A 22193-nucleotide genomic window follows, 5' to 3' on the forward strand; every position below is an offset into this window, starting at 1 on the left:
TAAATGATAACTGCAAAAACGTTAACTAAAGAAAAAAATAACTATTGTTGAGATACTGAATTAATTATTGTTGAGATACAAATAATTATTATTGAGTGATACCTGAAGATTGCTTAATTGTAGGTTCAGCCTTTTAATAAACCTGATGACACAAAAAAGCAACTTACATATGTAGTTTAAAAAAAGCAGTAGTTGTTTTAAACACTTTTGAATACTCTTATAACAGTTAAACCAATACCATCACAAGAGGATTTAACATGGTTAGAAGCAAAAGATATTCATACATTTAAATTAATTTATTTACTGTGATGAAAAAAATAAATTTTTAAAATTGTGTTGTACAGTCATAGGAAAAATACTTTTTAGTTATATCTTTTTAAACATTCTAAAAAAAACCCTGTGTTTTACCCTGTAATTTTCAGCAAAATCATTTAAAAAGGAGCATTTGTTTTGAAAAGATTTTCTTTACATTTTTTCAAGTATTTATTTCGTGTTTTTGCAACATATGTAGTAAAGTTGTCAATGCTGTCACATAAAAAAATCATTAAAACCATCTATTTGTAATTATAACAGTAGCCTCTTAAAATCAGTATTGAATAGCAGAAGTTTCTTACAGTCAGTATTGAATACTAAATCTTATTCTAACTATTTATATATTCATTTTTAACAATTTTTTAAATAGTCTTTTGATACTGCAGCATACACTTCATTTTCAAGAGAACAAGCAGTTAAATCCTATCTTTATAGCTTTTATTCTAGCCAACTGCATTAATTAGAAATTTTGAACTTTGATGATATCTGCAATTATTTGGTGCAATTATTACACAACCAAATCATGAGTATCTGATGCATTAGTTACAATGCACCATTAAGGTTTTAGAGTACTGAAACAGTTTAATAAGCTGATCTTGACATTAGAATAGTCTTTTTAAATGGTACAAGTAACTCATTAAGATTAGTAATTAATTATATTGAACATGTTGGGTGTTTTTTAATAATAATAAAAAAATTTTCCATTATTCTTGAAAGTTCATTACTTTGATAAAAGTTAACCACTTATTTAACTGTTTCTGGTGAAATAAGATTTTTAATTTTTCCTGACAATGATAGAATCTCTTGCGCATTTACAACTTGCCTTGAAGTTCAGACAAGATACTTAGCTGCTTTTAAGTAACTTGTTATCATTTTATGTGTCCACAATTCTGGTGAAAGTGTTAACATTTGCAATATGATAAGTCAGTCATAGAATTTTTATTTGATTTCATACATTAAAATGTCTAGATCATACACAATTTTCAAATTGACTGGTGAAAACCCAAGCAATTATATGGAGGAATCAAATTGAATTTTTTTCCCAGTCTTCATGCAAACTAAAATCTTTATTATTTTGTTTCTTTTAATCAAGTTTTGTTGTAACAAAATAAATTTTAGATTTTTTTTATAGCATTTTTTTTACTTTTTTTATGTGTTAAAAAAGAGTTGCCACACTTTATAATTTTTCTTTCAAAATATTTCCTACAGAATTACTCATATGGTTCTAATTAAAAAAGAGTTGCCACACTTAATAATTTTTCTTTCAAAATATTTCCTACAGAATTACTCATATGGTTCTAATTAAATTATATTTTTAAATTTGCACATTTCTTTTTGCTGTTCACAGGGAAAATCATTGAGTCAAATAAAATTTTGTTTTCTAAAAAACTCCAATTTTGTAATTTTGTAATTTCATTCTCCATACTTAATATATTTATTATTACCATTTAAAATAATTAAGCAGTGAAATTTTCAATTATTCTTTAAGAAAACACAAACAAATAAAGTATAGTTTAAAAAAAAACACGAACATTTTTGCTTACTTTCTATATATATACAACAAATAAGTTTTAAATTAGTTACCAAATAATATGTTAACAAATTTTAATTTTATGTTGTTTTTTTTTTGTTATTTCTTTAACTGCTAATTCATATATGTTATATAAAGCTTAAACTTTTAAAAAACAAAAAGTTTAAACTTTCAAAAAACTTATTTAAAAAAAAGTTTAAATTTTCAAAAAACTTAAATTTTTAAAACACTTTTGTATTCCAAAACTAATCTAAAAGTCTAAGTATTTTGTGATTTGAAATAAATAATGAAAATGAATTCAAAAGCATAAAAACTATTTACCAAGTACAATAGTTATTAAGATGTTACTGAATTGTATTTTAGAAATAATTTTTCATTAACAATTCATTTTTATATATATAAAAAAAAAAAAGTTGGCGAGGGTGGAGTTGGAATTGGAGGGCAATAATTCCTTGCTTCATGACTATTTATGCCCTAAACTAGTAACTAAATAAAATGCTAAAAATAAAAATATTTTCAAGTGTTTACTTTGATCAAGCGATTTAATCAGGTATTAGAGACAATCAATGAGTCTTTTTTTTAGTAGAACTAAAGTAATGATATAAGATAAAAATTTTTATTATTATTTTGACATGACAGCCACCATTTTAGTTTCAAAAATTGATAACTTACAAATCAATATTATGAATAAAATTAGAGTAGTAAAAAGTGCTAAAAAAATTTTTTTTTAAATTCCTTAAGCAAATCTCCCAATCCATGTATCAATCCATGTCAAAAGTGCAGACTTTATATTCAAATTCTTTATTGACTTTTTATAATAATACTTTTTTTAAAACATTTTTTTTTTAAATTGTAAAGTATTAATAATGCCTAATTTGTAAAATATTAAAACCTAATAATTGATAGCGTTGAATATAAGTAAATTAATAATAATAGTAATACTTGAAGTCAAACTAACAGCAACGTAATTTTTGGAACTTCAACCCTTTAGAAAAAAGTTAAAATTTTATAATTAATTTTTTTCTTACAACAAAGCAACCCATAAACATGTTAAAAAAAAAAATTTTATTTATTTAATTTTTAACAATTTTTAGTTATGTTATTAAAAAATTTTTTTTAATCAAAAACTGATTTAGAATTTGAATGATTGTATTTACAGATTTCATGATTTTAAGAAATTCTACTAATTTTAATCCAAAAATTTTTTCATTAGGTTCTTCAACTGAGCAATATAAGAAATTATTTGTTTAACTGCAAAAATTCACATGGAATCACTCAATACAGATTTTTGCAGTAAGCAATGACTGCTTTATAGTAAATGATTTAAATATTTAAATAAATAATTGTATCAGCCATTATGTCAAATATGCATTAAAGTTAAAACATTTTTTATTCCAGTAACTGAATCTACACACAGTTACATGTATACATACATTCAGTAAGTCATACTTATACGTATATATTTGTTACACTGGTTATTATCTCGAACGCCAGGTACTGTTCTTTTCTAATATTTGGGAGCTGATTCCAAAAATACCATCAGTTTCTTTCTATCAGGTCAGGTTTCTCTGGTATCCATACCACTTATTTTCACATTCAAACGCACTTTCAATAATACAAAATCTAGAAAATGACCCCTGGATCTTACAGATATACAGTTTCCCTGTAATTCTGATAAGCATGTTCATTACCCAATTATCTTAATCCTAACTAAAGCTAATAAAGCAAACAGATTCTATGTTAATTTTATGGCTGTAGGGGAAAATACAATCAACCAAAAATAGGATAAAAAAACCAATTATGTTGCATACATATGCAATATAAATGCACATATGTCATCAAATTTCATACAATCTGTATTAATTGTGTATACACTGTATTTATTGCACTAATTTATTTCAAACAGTGTTTGGTATTGAATAAATATAGTAATTAAAAATATCTTGTGTGCACTTGAATTGGTACAGCTTAGAAATCTTTGAAAAAAGTTTTAAAATCTACAAAGAAGTAATTTGAATCATTTCAAAGTAAACAAACAATTGTTATTAGTTTGTTATCATTGTTAAATACTAATTCACCATGAGCTCCAGAGAATGTGTAAACAACCCAGACTTATTCTGCTACATTTGTGGACTTTTTACTCCTGTAGGACATTGCAAAACAATAACACATTTGATAAAGACCGCATATTTTCATTATTTTGGATGGCCTATTGGTGATCAGGACAAAAAATGGGCCCCACATACTTTCTGTAGTAACTGTTCTTTGGTGCTAGCATAATGGTTTAATAGTAGGAAAAAGAATCTGACATTTGTTATGCCTATGGTATAGTGTGAACAACAAAATTATGTAAATGACTGTTATTTTTGCATGAGCAAAATTACTGGAGCTTTAAAACAAGAAACAAAACTGATTATCCCAAGTAGCATCTGCTATAAAACCAGTTCCACATAGTTCCGAGTTGCCAGTTCCCATGCTACCCGTAGACAAGCAAATTATAGCACCCATAGACAAGCAAATTATATCATAGAAGAAGAAGATTCAGGACAAGAAAATCCTTGATCTGATATTGAATACCAGCCTGAAGAATGTACCTGTGCCTCAATGCAATTCTCCCTTTTCAAAGACAAGGCAGTTAACAATAACATTTCAATAATGTAATTTGGTGCTGGTGATGTGCGAATTACATCCTTTTGTAGCCGAAATTTTGAACTGTCAGGTTGTTTTCAGACAGTTAATCAGCTGTGCTTTTATCCAGATCTTGAAAGACTGTTTTCACTTTTTGATGTTGAACATAACTGTGATGATTGGTGTCTGTTTATTGATTTCAGTAAACATAGTCTAAAGGCCATACTATTGCATAATGGAAATACATATCCAAGCATTTCAGTTGCACACTCAGTACACTTTAAGGAGTCCTACGAAAACATGGTTATACTGCAATTAACTATAATCAGTACAAATGGAAAATATGTGATAATTGGTTTACTGTTAGGCATGCAGAGATAGCTACAGGAGCGCTACGTAAAAAAAACTATCCCCACATGAAAAATTTACTCCAGGACAGCACAAAGTTAAATCTAACCTAGTTGATTAAGGAAGCATTCTCCTGCCACCACTTCATATAAAACTAGGTCTCATAAAAAAACTTTGTCAAAGCGATGGAGAGAGAATAAGTTCAAATATGTGAGTCAAAGTTTTCCAGCTCTAAGTGACGCCAAAGTAGAGGAGGAAATATTTGTTGGCCCACAAGTTCGAGTTCTCCTGAATGGCACTGAGTCTCCTAATAAATAATGACACTGAGTCTCCTAATGCTTTTAAAGATATCTGCAAAAATTTTCTTGGATCACACAAAGCTTCCAACTTTGAAGATAAACTTGGAGAACTGCTGAGTGCATATCAAGATCTCAGTACTAGGATGTCTTTAAAAGTACCATCTATTTATCTGGACTTTTTCCCAGAGAATTATGGTGTGGTCTTGGGCGAGCATGGATAATGTTTTCACCAAGACATTGGGACTACGGAGAAGCACTACCAAGGACAATGGGACCCCGGAATGATTGGCGACTACTGTTGGATGCTTAAGAGGGAATGTGAAACCCTGCACAGAAGAAAAAGTTTTGTAATCTGAATTGGTTTATTCACTGTACTAAAATTTTAAAATGGATAGTCTGTTAAAATAAAAATATATAAAAACATAACTTATTTTTGTTTCTATTATATATGTTAACCATTACATATGGGGCAGTCAGCCTTAAATGGTATTATATGAGATGTCAGGTATCTAGAAATCCAGACCTGGTACAGAAAAACTACTTTGATATTCAGAAGTTTCAACTTAGTTATTATCACTTATAGCAAAGATACCGGGCAAATATATTTTTTTGTAAATCAGTGTCATTTGAGTACTTAAGAAGCCTTTCACATTAGCAAACGTTATAGTCAAGTAGGTGCTAAATAAATGCCCACTTTCCCATTGATTTTTTTTGTAAATTGAATACTTTTATAGCAAATTTAACATGCTTTCTGAAATTATCTTTTATTTTTTGTGATGCATAAACCCTAAACAACATTTACAAAATATTATGAGAACCAGTTCAACATATCTAAATCGTTATGTCTTTATAGCAATTTGCTATTAAGCATTTTTTTTTTAAAAAAGGAGCATTTTGTTAGAAGTGCAAACCAATATCATACAATATAATCTGTCATATAAATATACTTTATGATTACTGTATTACACACATATCATCAGTATATAAATATACTGATGATATGTGTGTATATAGGTTTATTTTCAACAGACATAATGTAGACAAAGGTTTTCCCTGAACATTTAACAAATTAGAATTAAAGTGTCTTATAAGTTGGCAGAATTTTTATTATAAAGAATTTATTTTTATGGTGAATGGTAACTTGGATGACCAAACGGTCTTTCATATTACCGTTAAAAGTTCAATTCTGAATGTTAATTGGAATTCCAATTTACCATTCAGAAAATGAACTTTGTGAATATACTATTTCCATTGTTCAATTCTTAATAATATCAAGTTTTAAAACATTAAAAATCAAAATCAACATCTTACCCATACAGTTAACATTGTTCTTATCAACTGATTTCTTTCTTTTCAAACAATCAATTATAACATTGTACCATTCCATATTTGAATGCAACTTGTCAATCAATTCATGACCATAAAAAGTTTCAGGTAGCAAATATCTTAAATTTAAAATCACTTCTTCAAAGGTTATCAGAGAATTCATTAAAACAGCTAAAAGCTAAAAGAATATATATATATATATAAATATATATATAGCTTCTGGATATATATATATCCAGGCTTCAGCAGGAATGGCAGGCTATAGCCCACGTCCGCCTGCACACCTGTGCAAATTAGTTTACACAAGTAAAATAAAGTCTGTGCAAAATATAAATTTTTGGTAAAAGTAAAGTAAAATATTTTTATGTTTTTTCTTAGTTGTTCTTTTAAGAACTTCTCAAATAATTTTGTAAAACTGTTTGTTTTACTAGTTAAAAATTGAAACTATTTCATTCAGGATATCTTAAAAAAATTATGAAATAAATAACTTTTGAATATTCTGATGTAAAAATAAAAAATAATAATCAAATAAATTATTTCAAATAGCTGTAACTGTTCTGTATTATTCTGTGTTATGTTAAAAGATAAATAACACAGGCCAACAAAAAAAAATTTTTTTTCTGGTTCTGAGCAAACAATTAATTTTTTGTTTAGCATTTCTCATTTTGATTTCAAATATGCAACTCGATTTTCACCATCACTTCAAGTTGTAAAGATAGTTCAAATCTTTAGCATTTGGGGTAAAGTCCCTAATACTGTCAACAACAAAAATTATTCAAAATTAATAAATTATGTTCAAAATTATGTTAATTATGTTAACCTGGGTTGCAAATAAAGTAATTTTTGTATTATTGCTGAAAAACGTTTTGTTACAATTTTTTTAAGAGTCTTTAACATTTTTCTACATAATTAAATTTCTATGAAAATACGCTTCTTTTGAGACCCAGGTTAACATACTTATGAATAACTTTTTTTTTGACAATATTAGGGATTTTACCCTAAATACTGAAGATTTGAACTCAAATATCTTTACAACTTGACATGATAGTAAAAAATTAGTTGCATATCTGAAATCGAAATGAGAAATGCTAAACAAAAAATAATTTTTTTTGCATGGCACCAGACAAAAAATTTTTTTTTGTTGACCTGTGTAATTAGTATGTTAAAAAGCAGGTAAAATATGCATGTGTTGCAAAAGAATTTAACATAACAGTCAGGGTTTTCTTGTAAACCTATACAATAAGAACTGTTTGATAATAAAAACAATTTCTTTCTTGTATAATTACACATTTTGCTTAATTGATTGATAAACTAGTTTGTCATACTTTAAAGTTGTTTAAAGTAGTGCATATTTCCTTGTATAATTTTGCGTTAACTTCCTGTTTTTTTTTGAAAAAGGCGGCAGTTGATTTGATATGTTAATATATTACTCGTTATTAAAAATCAAATATCTCATTTATAATCAACAAATTGCTAATCAATTTTTATAGTATAAATTTAGTAACTGATATATGACTGTAAAGTTATTCAGGTTATCAAGTAATTCAAGTTATTTGGTTTTTTGTTTTTTGCAACGTGTTTTTCTGTCTTTTTATCACTAAAAAAACATTTATTACTATTTATTTTTTATTAAGACTTTTACTATACCTGGCATGAACAAAAAAAAATTTCAGAATAAAAAAAAATCTCATCAAAACATAATAACTTTAATTTTTCAAAAAAGCCTATGCAAGACTATCTAGGAGGCCAGCCCACGTAGTTGGCAAAGAGAGGTTTAGATATGCTATTTATAGCTTGTGCACTCATTTACTCCTGCCGAAGCCTGTATATATATATATATATATATATATATATATATATATATATATATATATATATATATATATATATATATATATATATATATATATATATATACACACAGTCCCTGGCCACAATACTGTGATCACTTCAGTTTTTCTACATAATTTGTTTTCAAAGTTATTTTAAAGTAATTTTAAGGTAAGTATATTATTATTACTAACTTATTATACAATACTGACATCTATCGAATAAAATAGAAAATATATAATCATGACACCAATGTGAAGTTAGGTGTGTTTTAAGTCAGCAATGTGAATTTTTGTCAATTTTAAAAAAAACGTGGTTGATTTGTCACACTTTTTTTTTATATTTTAACAGCTTTTTTGAGTGAAAAGTGTTTAATTATTTTTAATACCTTTTATAAAGTCACTATAAATAGCAAGAATTAATATATAGTACTATTTATTAACATTTTTAGTGTAATAGGTTGTAATTGAAAGTTTCAATAAAAAATAAGCATGTGTACCGGTAAGGACATAAGTCCAAGCAAAATTTCAGAAGTAAAAGCACTTTTACAACATTCAGAGCATTCACAACGGAAAATTGCTAAAATGTATAAAGTTTTGCAACCATTTCTCAATAAAATCAAACACAAAAGGGAAATCAACATCACTCTTTCTTTAAAAAGGAAAGGACAAAGTAGGTCAAAACGTAAAACCACTTCCAGGACATACAGAATTATAAGAGATATTTGTCTGGAAAATAGAAAAAAATTATCCCTCTTGCTGTCAAAACTTGTTCAAGAGTCTGGAACACAAGTTTTGGAGTGCACAGTGAGGAGATGGCTGGCTGAAGTTGGTTTAAAATCATACAAACCGGCTAAAAAACCAAGGATAACTCCAGCAATGATAAAAAAGAGATTGCAATGGGGAAAAAATCATAAGTATATGACTATTGGAGATTAGGAATGTGTAAGTTTACCAATTTTGAATGAAGCAATATTAAAAAAGTGTTTAAATGTTGACAAAAACTTAATGACAACCACACTATGATGATTTTTTCAGGTGTGTTTTTCAGACGAATCAACTTTTGAGATTTTGTTGGACAAAGCCACCTTCGCCCGAAGAAGATCAAACGAAAAATATCACCCAGATTGCATTGTACAAACTGTTAAACATCCAACTAAAGTTATGGTGTGGTCAGTTATCAGTGGTAAAAGCACAGGAAGACTTTATATTGTCAATGGGATGATGAACCAAATACAGTATCAAGAGTTTATGGAAAGCCAACTTATCCCTCAAATACAAGAATGGTTTCCAAACAACAATACATTTATGTTTATGCATGATAGTGCTCCATGCCATAAAGCTAAAAGGATCACAAACTTTCTTAAAACAAAAAACACCCCTGTTTTAGATTGGCCAGGGAACTCTCCTGACCTGAATCCGATTGAGAATTTGTGGAACATTCTCAAGAAGGAAATCTCTTCCGAGGTTTCAACAAAAGGGATTTGATTGAAAAATTACTCTATCATTGGCACCACATTGCAAAATATTAAGAAATGGCATTGCTGCTGTCTTAATTTTTTGGAAAAAATTAAGACAGCAGCAACAAACTGTATTAAAAGTATGCCAGACTGAATAGCTAAAGTCATTTCATTAAAAGGAGGAATGACACAATATTAATATTTTTTCATAACTTGCAATCAAAAAGAGTACTTGTTTGTTAAAATGTCTGTACATTGATTTTGAAATATTATTTTATCATTAAGAAAACATGTTTTATCAATAAAATATAACTAATATTGCAATTGTACTTTTGGCATACTTTTTACAAACCCTTGAAGTTAAAAATACACAAAAAGTTTAGGTGATCACAATATTGTGGCCAGGGGTATATACCTGTTGACCAATATTAAGGGGTATTTTAGTTGACCAAGGGATATATCTAAGTTGGCCAAGTGGTATATCAAGTTGACCAAGGGGTATATCTGTTGACCAAGATTAAGTAAAGTAAATGTGATAATATAATAAGAATAAAGAACTAAAAATTATAAACTAAAATATAATTGCATTTAATGAAGGATTTGTTCAAAGGGGCAAGTGGCAGATTGTCAATAACAGCGACATATATATATATATATATGCATATATAAATATATATATATATATATATATATATATATATATATATATATATATATGTATATATATATGTATATATATATATATGTATATATATATATATGTGTATATATATATATATATATATATATATATATATATATATATATAAAAGTAGATACATTCTTTATTATACATGTATATAAATTGTTTAATATACATTGTATAAACATCCCAGCAAACAATCTATAGCAGATTTCAATGGAGTTATAAAGGTATTTTAAGAGGACCGCTGTAGTTTTGCTCATTATTGGTGGATCACTATTGACAGCCACCAAAAGCGGCTAGCCAATGACAAGCCACTATTAACATGTTAGAAAGTTATTAGCTTGCTACTTATAGCGGCTGCCACTAATGCCCCACTGAGTAACTGATGAGCAAAACTCCAATGAACCGCTTAAAAATGCACAGGCGGTATATAATAAGACAAAAATCTGTGCGGACATTTTAAAAGATATTTACTTAACTATTGTATTTCGATATTGAATGTTAAATTTATTTTGAAAGTACATATAATAATATTCTTGAATTTAACTTAAGATAATTTTTACACTCAACATCAGCTTTTGCACACTCTTGGGCTGGAATTTCTTGGTAGCTCTAATCCATTTATTTTTGAAGTCTTTAATGTTTTTGGTTTCTTTTACATTGAACCTTAGTTTTCTTTTGACAAGAGCCCAACATCTTTCGATAGGACATAGTTTCGGCACAATTTGGTGGATTGCAGTGTTTTTCAACGAAATCTACTTTATGTCCTCTAAGCCATTGGAATTCAGTTTCTTGTAATTAATTGCTGAATAATATCGGTGTCCTGAAAAAGATTAGAAATATGCAGCACAACTTTTTTGCTCTTTTTCATCGTCAATAATTAAATAAGATTTTTTGGCACATAATTTTTTATAGAGGAGCTTTGAAAAATGAATTGCAACATTTTCTTGCTTTTCTCCACGACGAGGAACTTTTTTCTTTTTACAAGATTTATAGCCACAGTTTCTCTTCACTCTTTGTATAGTGGAAGGACTTGTCTTAAATTTATTCGCTAAAGTTCGAACAGAAATCTTCGGTTTTTTGTCTAAGGCATCTTTCACTTTTTTACCAAGATCTCATCTAACAAAACATTTTTTTCTTTCACTTCCTGATTTCCTTTTGATTGTACCAGTATCCTTAAATCGTTTCACAACGCTCTGCACTGTTCTCAAACCAATCTGCAACTCTTTAGAAATTGTTTTGTTTGATACAGTAGGATTTTCAACGAGAAAATGCAAATTTTTTCTTCCTTCTTATCTTGATTTGATGACATTTTAATTAAAACTAATTGTTTTGATAACAGAGTTGTTTAAATTTTAAATAACACTAATACAATGACATTTTAAAACAACAAGCTATTTAAAATGATGCGTGTTTTCAGAACCCATGCAGATTTTTCTGGTACATGTCTTATTGTTAATTTTAACAGCTTAATTAGTTTGCATATAAAGAATAGTTTACACCATTTTATTTAAAACGAAACCATTCACTAACAAAGCACAGTGGTTTAATGGCAGTTCAAGGTTCACATGGTGTGTGACTTTGTTCCATTTCCATATTAGCTTTTTTTATGCACTTTTTTTATTTTACTTTTTTTTTGGTTATGCTTGCGATCATTAAACTAAAAAGCATATAGATGCAATCCATATACGCTGTATTATAGATATTTGCATAGGAGAGTTATAGCGCTCTTTTTGATTTTTTTTTCTCCTACTAACATTGAGGCTGTTTTTCCAGTTAGAGCAAGTCTCACCCTTTTCTAGATATCTATATATCCAGAGCAGTAGTGCATTATATCTTTGAGTAGAGAGTAATATCTTTTTAGATTTTTATTGAACAGCTCTATAATTTACATCACCACTCCTATGTCTGCTGTACTGAATAACTTATAGCTGTATCATGGCATGTAGGTGTATGACCTGTATGATCATTGTAAAACAGAAACACAAATAATAAAATTTATCTTAACTTAAATTTAACTTGAAATTAGAATAAAAATAAACCTTATAATAATAAAAATAAACTATAATAAATTGAATTAAAAAAAATAAAAATAAATAAATTTAAAAAAATGATGCTTTGTCAAGCTGCCTAGAAACTTTGTTTCGACCCTGCGAAAAAAAATTTTATTTAAAAAAAAAACAACCATTTATGTGTCCATGTTGTACTGCAAAATGTGAACATTTTTATATTTATTAGGAAATGTAACAATTATGCTTACATTTCCGGTAGGATGGCGCAGTGTATGAAACATGTTGTACAACTCATTTTTTGATTTTGATAAAAGTTTTAAACGGAACATAAGGATGAGCTGAAAAACACAAAATGTTAATTACTATGAAAAAAAGATTTTGTAAAATTTTTATGTTTTTGAATTAACTAATAAGCTAACCTCTTGGTCCCAAACCTTGCGGTCCCACATCTCTTGGTCCCAATTACATATTTCACTATCAAACTTAAGTATTTTTTGAATTTCCTAAGCATTAAAAATATAGTAAAAAATTTTTTTTAAAAGTATTAATTATTTAATTTATTACTTTAATTCTTATGCAATAAATAAAATAATTAAACTATATAAAGGTTTTATAAGTTGAAAAAAAATTAGATTCAAATATTTAAAAGAATTTATTAAAATTAACAAAAAAGAAACAGATAAAGAATAATTCAAACAACAAACAAATAGAACTTATTTCTTACATTTAACATATTTTCAAGACTAATAATTTTTTCTTTGGTAATTTCTGTGGTTGCTAACAGTATTTTGTTTAAAGTTTTGTGAAACAACTATGAAATAAGAATACAAAAAAGAAAAAAGAAAAAAGTAACAATTTAAAAAAAATAACAAAAAAAAAATTCTTTAAAAAATGTAATTAATGAAATTTACCTCATAAATTCGATTAAAAAACTCTTGCACAAACTTTTGAAAACATACAGCATACATGCTGTGCTTTAAGAGATTTAATTGGTCAGATAAAAAATGTAAGAAAGTTTTTTCATTAATTGACTTTTTTGAACAATTTAAACTCTCATTAAACAAACAGAGGAATATTTCTTCTACCTTAAAAAAAAAAATTTAATAAAAGAACAGATGTTTACATTATACTGTATTTTTATAACTTTGTTCAATTTATTTGAATTAATAAAACTATAATTTAAACATTTTAATAAATGATTTGTCATATGAATACAGTAAATATTCCAAAAACAAAATGTTCTGAAAAAATCACTTTCAATGTTTAAAACTTTAAACAAATCTTTTTTTGAGAAAGTTTTCTATTTTAACTTTGTAAGCTTTTTCCAGTTATCATGCACTATTATAATACTTTCAACTTTTTCTTGTTTGCAAGGATAGCTTTATCCCAATAAGCTTTAACAGTATTTATAGTTTCAACTTTGTAGCAAACTTTAATTTTAAATTATTGCTTTAACTACCTAATTCTTTTATGCATTTAGAAAACACATGAAATGAATCGTTATTATTTTTTGAAAACAACAAAAAAAAACAACACAGAAATTAAATTAAAATACTCTATTTTTAACAAAAGAAGTTTAAAAAATGAAAAAATTAAAAATTAAAAGTAAAACAACAACAACAATAACAAAAAAATTAAACTAAAGTAATTTATTTTTGACAACAACATATATAGAACAACATATATAGAACAACAACATATATAGAACAACAACAACAAATATATGACAAAAAACATATAAACAATAACAAAAAAACAGAAATTAAATTAAAGTACTTTATTAAAAAAAAACAATTTGGAAATGTATTTAAAGAAATAATTCTTTTATGCATTTAAAAAACACTTAAAATGAATTGTTCTTAATTTTTAGGTGATACCTTAACAAAAACAAAAAAACAACAACTGATATTCAATACTTTTTTTACTACTTTTCAATAACAACAACAACAAAAAAACACACAGACAATTAAATTAAAGAGCTTTATTTTCAAAGAAAAAAAAAAAAATAAATTAAAGTACTTTATTTTCAACACACACACACACACACACACACACACACACACACACACACACACACACACACACACACACACACACACACACACACACACACACACACAAATGAAAAAAAAAAGTTAAAGTTAACTTAATGTATATGCCACGCTCTTAAGAATATTTAAGAATAAGTCAAGTTCTTTTTAACATAAACCATGTCAAAAGTAACCAATAAAATTAAACATAAAAAACCGTCACTGCCACATTACTGTTTCAATATATCTTTCACAAATATTTGTGGTCTATGAAGTAACTTTTCTTAAGTAAAATTTTACCTGTATTCATCATACTTTCTTGCTCTTTGTGAAACTAATTTAAATTTGGCTGTTCCTTCTTCAGATCTCAGCATTAATGGCTACTATCATTTGATGCGGAAAGGCTCCAATGGTCACATCCATGGCTTGAAATGCCTCGAGGTTTGAATCATCTGACCATGTTTTTATGTGCATCTCTTCACTCTATCACCTTTCTCTTTGTTTTTTTATTATTCTCCTTCTTCTCAAGACTGCACTATTTTAGATGTATATCTGTTCAAGTTGACCACGCCCTTTATCTTTACCACTCTGCCAATATTTTTGTTAATGGCAACTTTAATGCTCATTACACTGAATGGCTTGGCTTAAACACCACTGACCCAGCTAGCACTGACCGTGTGGGTCAGTGCTCATAACTTCTGTATTTCTCAATTTCTTACTCAAATCAAATACCGATACCAAATTCTATTTACGAACTTTTTTTTTTATTTTATTTACGAAATTTTACATTTAACGGCTGTTACAGTCAAAACTCTACGTAGTTTTGACTCACCAAACTCAAATAGTTTGTACAGCAATTTTTATATTATATATATATTAAACAGATTACTTTGTGACTTATTTTCCAGACAACCTTAATCACTTACCTTCACTTCTTGATTTGTGTCTTGTCTCTGACCCTAGCTTTTGTTTAGTTTCTTTTTTTTCTCTTTGAGGGGGTTCCTCCAATTCAATGATCTCTATAAACCTTTACCTCACACTTTTTCTTCGGACTCATCCTATCATCACACTACTTACACTACTCTAAAACCAACTGGAATTCTTTCTGTGATTTTCTTTGTAAAAGTCCATGGGTTGATGTCTTTTCTCTCTGAAAACTAACGTCCAGGCAAATATGGAAGCTTTATACCTTCCATCAGTTCCAAGTCAAGCATCATTCTACACTATGGTTTTCACCTTCCTGTGCAACTGCTATATCTAATGGTAATCATTTTTTTCATCTTTTACAAAACTCAAAACAACACACTTGAAAGCATACGCTTTTTTGTTATTGTAAGCAATCAAAGTAAAAATGTGCTGCCTGATGCCAAGCTCCATTATTTCTAAGAAGTTAAGCTCTAGAGACTTATGGAAAATCTTTCACAGTGTCATTAACAAAGGTAACTTGAACATTCTATCTCTAATTCACGGGTCTGATTTTATTACTCTAATTATAAAAATAACAATGCTTCTGTTCTGCCAGACAAAATACACACAGTAAAGACTAAAAACTCATATTACATTTTAATGATTAAATACTGAGTAACTTATATATAAATATACATAAACAAATAAACTTTAAAAAAAATGCAAAAAATATGCATAAAAGGACTAGCTCGAGCTGCTGAGTCCAAGTGTAATAAGGCAAAAATTAGGAAGGGAGGAAGGATAAAAAAGTAAAAAAAAATTGAACAGATGTTCAGAACAAAAATAATAATAGATTATAGGCACCGCACATCTAATAGTAACAATAAACTCATATCAATATATGCTAATGGTGTGAATTGAAACATGAACTTTTAATCTATGAGGGCGATGCTCTAAGCAATCATGCTATACTAGTTGATGCATTACGCAAAGAAAATTTTTATATACAAATTTTTTTATCTCAAAAAAACAACTTAAAGCTACTAAAAATATCAAATAAAAATAATAAAAAATAAATATGAAATTAAGCAATGAGTAAACAAAACAACAACAAAGCACCCAAATATGCATAGTTATATGTATGTATATATATATATATATATATATATATATATATATATATATATATATATATATATATATATATACATATATACATACACACAAATACTACCATACACACATACATACATACACATATACACACATACATACACACACCCATGTACACTAACATATAATAAATAAATACACACCAATTATATCATATCTTATCATATTTACATATTTGCATGTATTAAATCATATTTATATATTTCCATGTATTAAATTTGTTTAAAAAAAGTAAAATGTATGAGAATACTTTTCCAAAATAACAATGATAAAAATGCTTCAATATTTTTTATCATGCTGTGTTTTATCTGTTTATAATAAAAATTTTCCAGAAATCTTAAATAACTTACTCTTGAAACAAGCAACATTATTTGTACTTTTAAAACACGCTTTAAGTGTTTTCTACAATCCATTAACTCTGGACACATAATAACTGAATAATCAACTAGAAAATAAAAATCAAATTGTTAGATATCATTGTTCAGAAAAATAAATATAAGAGGTGAAAAGTATACTCTATTTCAAAAGAATCTTCTGATAATTAATTATGAACATTAAAATATTCATATTTTGACATCAATAGATATCCATATATCAAGGACTAGTCAGCTAATAGTTAATAAGTCCAAAAATTTTTATGAAAATGTCAGATATTCTACAAATGTGTATCTATTAAAAAGCATATTTAAAGTTAAAAAAAATGTATTATAGAAAACATACTTGGTGTTTTACATGGAGCCTCAAAACAATATTTCATAAAATATTCATTATATTCTTTAGCTTGCATAACATTTGAAGAAATATTGAATGAATTAGCAAACTCATTTTGTATTATAGGAAGAACACATAAAAGACTGTATATATTGTTGATTCGATAACACATCTAAAAACAAGCCCAATCAGTCTTGATAAATACCATATTTTTTAACTTTTTGCTTTTAAAAATTAATTTTTTCAATGTTTAGAAAATATAAATATACCTGCATGTATATATATATATATATATATATATATATATATATATATATATATATATATATATATATATATATTTACACATGTATATATATACACACACATATATATATACACGTATATATATATATATATATATATATACATATAATATATATATATATATATATATATATATATATATATATATATATATATATATATATATATATATATATATATATATATATATATATATATATATATATATATATATGTATATAAAGTGCTCAAAGTGGAGAAAAAAAAGTAACAGGATGGTATTTGGTAAATTAAAAATACCATCCTGCCTAATCATTGTTATATAGAGAGATTTATAAAAAGGTGCCAATATGGTTTATACTGTATAAAAAGGTGACAGGACGGCATCCTGCCACATCCAGCCCACTTCGAGCGCTGTATATAATACTTAACTTAAATTGCTTGTTTAGATGAGCACTTTGATGTCACACTGAAATAGCCTGCCGCTGGGGGTTTCAGTACATACATCAACTGACAAACAGCCTGACTCACAGCAGAGTGCTGTTACATCGACTGAGGGTTTGGCACGGGGCAGCAATCTTTTTTTTTCATTATTCTTTGTTTTTCTCTTCTTTTTCTGAAAATTGGTATGCTATAAAGATAAGCAAAAATAGAGAGCAAATGCTTATCTAAATAGGCTATAGAAGATATATATATATACATATATATATATATATATATATATATATATATATATATATATATATATATATATATATATATATATATATATATATATATATATATATTTGTACTTCTTTTTATTTCATCATCTAAGTATGAGATCTATTATGTTTAATACTTATATATTTAATAGATTTATTTCCATACTGTTCAGTATGGAAATAAATCTATTAAATATATAAGTATTAGCTTGTGGCACTAACTACCACCTGATGTAAATTTTCTTACTTCAATCATTAACTTAAAAAATCTTCTCAATCACTTGTTACAATAATAATACAATTGTTACAATAATAATACAATAATAATGTTACAATAATAATACACTTGTTACAATAATAATACAATAAAAAATACAATTAATTATTTCGACATTTAAAGATTGAAATTCTTTATTATATTTATCAATTTGTAATCCTTCAGTTTTTCATTCTGCTATTTTTATTATTTTGAAATTCTTAATATATCCATCATTTTCTAATTTCTCGAAGTTTTAATCTGCTACTTATAATATTTTCTCCCAGATTTTCATTCTGCTAGTTATATATATTTTGATACTCTTAATTTATCAGTCTATTTATTTATTGCAGGTTTTCATTAAGCTATTTATTTTGAACTTTATACTAAAATTTTGTTACTGTTGTCATTGTCTTTATTAACAAAATTAATACACTTACATTATTATCATTAATTTTATTATTGCTATTATTTTATGCGATAAAAAAATTATTATATATATAAATATATATATATATATATATATATATATATATATATATATATATATATATATATATATATATATAAACAGTATAATTTCCAAAGATATCTTAAGGGTTATTTTTGTAGCCTGATATATCTAATTTTAGATTGCGTTTTGTTTTATTGCAAAAGATGATGGAAATGGTCAGCCCTACCCATTTAAGATTGTTGACTTAAAAAAGAAGAGAAAAGATTTAAACAAACACAGGAACCGCTTACAAATTTAGTTTTAAAAAGAGAAAATTTTTCAAGAATGCTAGAGGAGGTATTTAATGTAAGTCAAAAAAAGTGTGAAGATATTATTATAAAAGATAAAACTAAATATTTAAAAACTAGAAAGGAACGTGTGTTTAGAAAATGTTAGGTTAAGATAAAATTTCACAAAAAATTGTAAAAAAGAAAAATCAAAGAACTAAAATGTCCATAAGAAAACATTTTAAATACTTTAGATAATAACCAAGATGAATCAAGTATCTACAGCCTTCCATAAAAATTAAAAAATCTAATGCTGTTCCTCTTATTGTTCTCAAAATTATTGGAAAAGATTTAGCTCCAACAACATCACAATATGGAATAAGTTCTACTGCACTGAGTGCAACTCTTGCTTCTCTTATAAATAACAGTTCTGGAACGACAGATAAATAAATAAAAATTTATTAGAACAAGTTTAAAAAGAAAAATACATGTTCTAAAGGACATACAGGTCCAATAAATAGACACTGACAATATGCCCTTAAATAAGAAAACAAAGTACATAGGAACAAATATAGTTTATAATAGAAACATTCAAGATTTCATTCATTTACTTTATAGACACAATGTTTATCGAAATTGCATGATTTTATTTTATTTTAAAAAATACAAATGTTATCAGCATTTACAGCGTCTGATGTCAGATTATTCCAGATATTTACAACTCGTTGAGAAAAACAATATTTGCAAATGTCGAGTTGCTTTCGAATCCTTAAAGTATGATCACGGGTATAATTATTATTGTTAATTTCGACAAACAAGTTTTTATCTATGCAAACCAAATTATGCATAATTTTGAAACATATGACTAAATCATGTTTTAAACGTCTGAGTTCCAGAGAATCCAAACCAAGCAACTGTAAACGGCTAGAATAGCTTAAACAACTAATATTAGCAATTTTTTTTGTGAATCGTTTTTGAATATTTTCAATAGATTTAATTAACATAGTTTGGTGTGGCGACCAAAATGGAGAGCAATATTCAATAATTGGTCTTATATAAGTGGTAAATGCACGTACTAATATAATAGGATTGTGAGTTTTAAAGCATTTTAAGATTTGGTATGCTCTAGTATTTGCTACATGAATGACTCTGGCAATGTGTTTTTTGTAGTTTTGGCGGGAGTCCATAATTACTCCAAGATCTTTTGGGTTAGATGACCAAGCTAGAATACAATCACCTAACTTGTAATAAAAATTAATACTATGCAAAAAAAAAAGTGCTATTCTGTGTGCAAAACATTTCTTACTGGCAATTGGCAATTGCCAAGTATCCGACCAAATAATTATTCTATCAAGAGCAACAGTTAAATCGTGGCTATGATTCATATCGCGATACGAACTGTATAACTTTAAATCATCAGCAAAAAGTTTTATTGTACATTCCAGATTGTTTAGATGATAAGTCATTTATAAATAATAAGAACAAAGTTGGTCCTAGCACACTACCCTGAGGTACACCACTTACAATTCGAATCGGATCTGATAAAGCACTACTAATCTTTACCTGTTGAGATCTGTCTGTGAGAAATGCAGTGATCCACTTTAAAAGGTTACCACGAATATTGTATAATGAAAGTTTAAATATTAATTTTGAATAAGATACGAAATCAAACACCTTTCGGAAGTCGATATATATAACATCTGTAATCAGATGATTGTCAAGTGCGGTACTCCAATCGTTAGTAGATTCTAAAAGATTTGTACATGTAGAACGTTTATTGAGGAAACCGTACTGACTAGGAGATATTATGTTATATTTATTTAGGTATTCAACAATATGTGAGTTGATAATTTTTTCCATGATTCGACAACAAGTACAAGTTAAAGAGATGGGTCTATAGTTGTTAGGATCCGATGTAGCTCCGTTTTTAAAAATTGGGGAGACGAAAGCTTTGCGCCATTGATTAGGTAAAGCGTTTGATGTAAAACTAGCCTCAAAAATATATGAAAGAGAAAAACATAAAACATGAGCTAACTTTTTAAGAATTGCATTAGGTAGACCATCAGGACCAAACAAAGTACTTGGATTAATTCCCATTAGGGTTTTATACACTGACTCCACGGAAAAATGAACCGTGTCAATACTTATTGGATCATTAACATAGGTGGCAATATTAGGCAAATAGCAACTATCGTCCATAAAAACACTTCCAACTTGATTATTAAACATGTTAGCAATTTCTATATTACTGGAAGTGACCTTGTTGTTGTCATTTTTGTCTATTAGACGGTGGTGCTTATTAAGGATATTCATTTTATTATTAACATATTTATAAAATTTCCTAATATTATTTCCCTCTACTAGGTTAAATTCAATTTTCGATTGGTAATTAGATAAAATTAGTTTGCAATTCCTGGCGTACTGTTTGTAAGCTGATTTGTTATAAATAGTTTTATTATTTGTCTTTTCCATAATAATACTTTGCGGCTTAAGATTTTTTTAATGTATTTTGGATAGTAATTACTCGTTTTGTTATAATACTTTTTCCTAATAGGTACAAATTCATTAATACCAGTACCAAAAAGCCTTAGAAAAATGCTCCAGTAATCCTCAATTGTACAGGCACAAGAAAACTCGAAAACCTTATTTATTTTTAATAAATATAACTCAAGGCTCTTAAAATCAGCATTAAAAAAGTCGTAGAAAGATTCTGGTTTATTTTCCCACTGGTTGAAATTGTTCGTATTTATAGATAATTGGACTGTGTTATGGTTGCTAGTGCTGAAAGGACACTCAACAGATATATCACTTATAAGAGAACTGTTATTCGAAAAAACAAGATCAAGAAAATTCATATTGCGCGTGGGTTCTTTAACAAATTGGTGCAAACCGAGTTTGTTTACCAAATTTAAGAATATACTGTGACACTTTTCGTTTGGTGAGACATAGCTAGGCCAATCCATTTTAGGTAAGTTGAA

At 27.0% G+C, this 22193-nt stretch overlaps 1 protein-coding gene across 3 annotated transcripts in view; it reads right to left on the bottom strand.

Annotated features, from left to right (window-relative positions):
* LOC105844565 (uncharacterized) overlaps nucleotides 1–22193 on the bottom strand; it is a 136642-nt gene that overhangs the window by 14193 nt on the left and 100256 nt on the right. For all 3 annotated transcript variants that reach the window (XM_065793679.1, XM_065793681.1, XM_065793680.1), the window contains exons 18-24: nucleotides 17260–17422; nucleotides 16890–16984; nucleotides 13342–13515; nucleotides 13155–13241; nucleotides 12850–12933; nucleotides 12679–12768; nucleotides 6430–6622 (exon numbers count right to left, since the gene is read on the bottom strand). In XM_065793679.1, coding sequence (XP_065649751.1) covers nucleotides 6430–6622; nucleotides 12679–12768; nucleotides 12850–12933; nucleotides 13155–13241; nucleotides 13342–13515; nucleotides 16890–16984; nucleotides 17260–17422 — 886 coding nt within the window. The remainder of the gene's footprint in view (nucleotides 1–6429; nucleotides 6623–12678; nucleotides 12769–12849; nucleotides 12934–13154; nucleotides 13242–13341; nucleotides 13516–16889; nucleotides 16985–17259; nucleotides 17423–22193) is intronic.

This window comes from Hydra vulgaris, chromosome 03 (genome assembly GCF_038396675.1).
Source record: "Hydra vulgaris chromosome 03, alternate assembly HydraT2T_AEP".
Taxonomy (NCBI): domain Eukaryota; kingdom Metazoa; phylum Cnidaria; class Hydrozoa; order Anthoathecata; family Hydridae; genus Hydra; species Hydra vulgaris.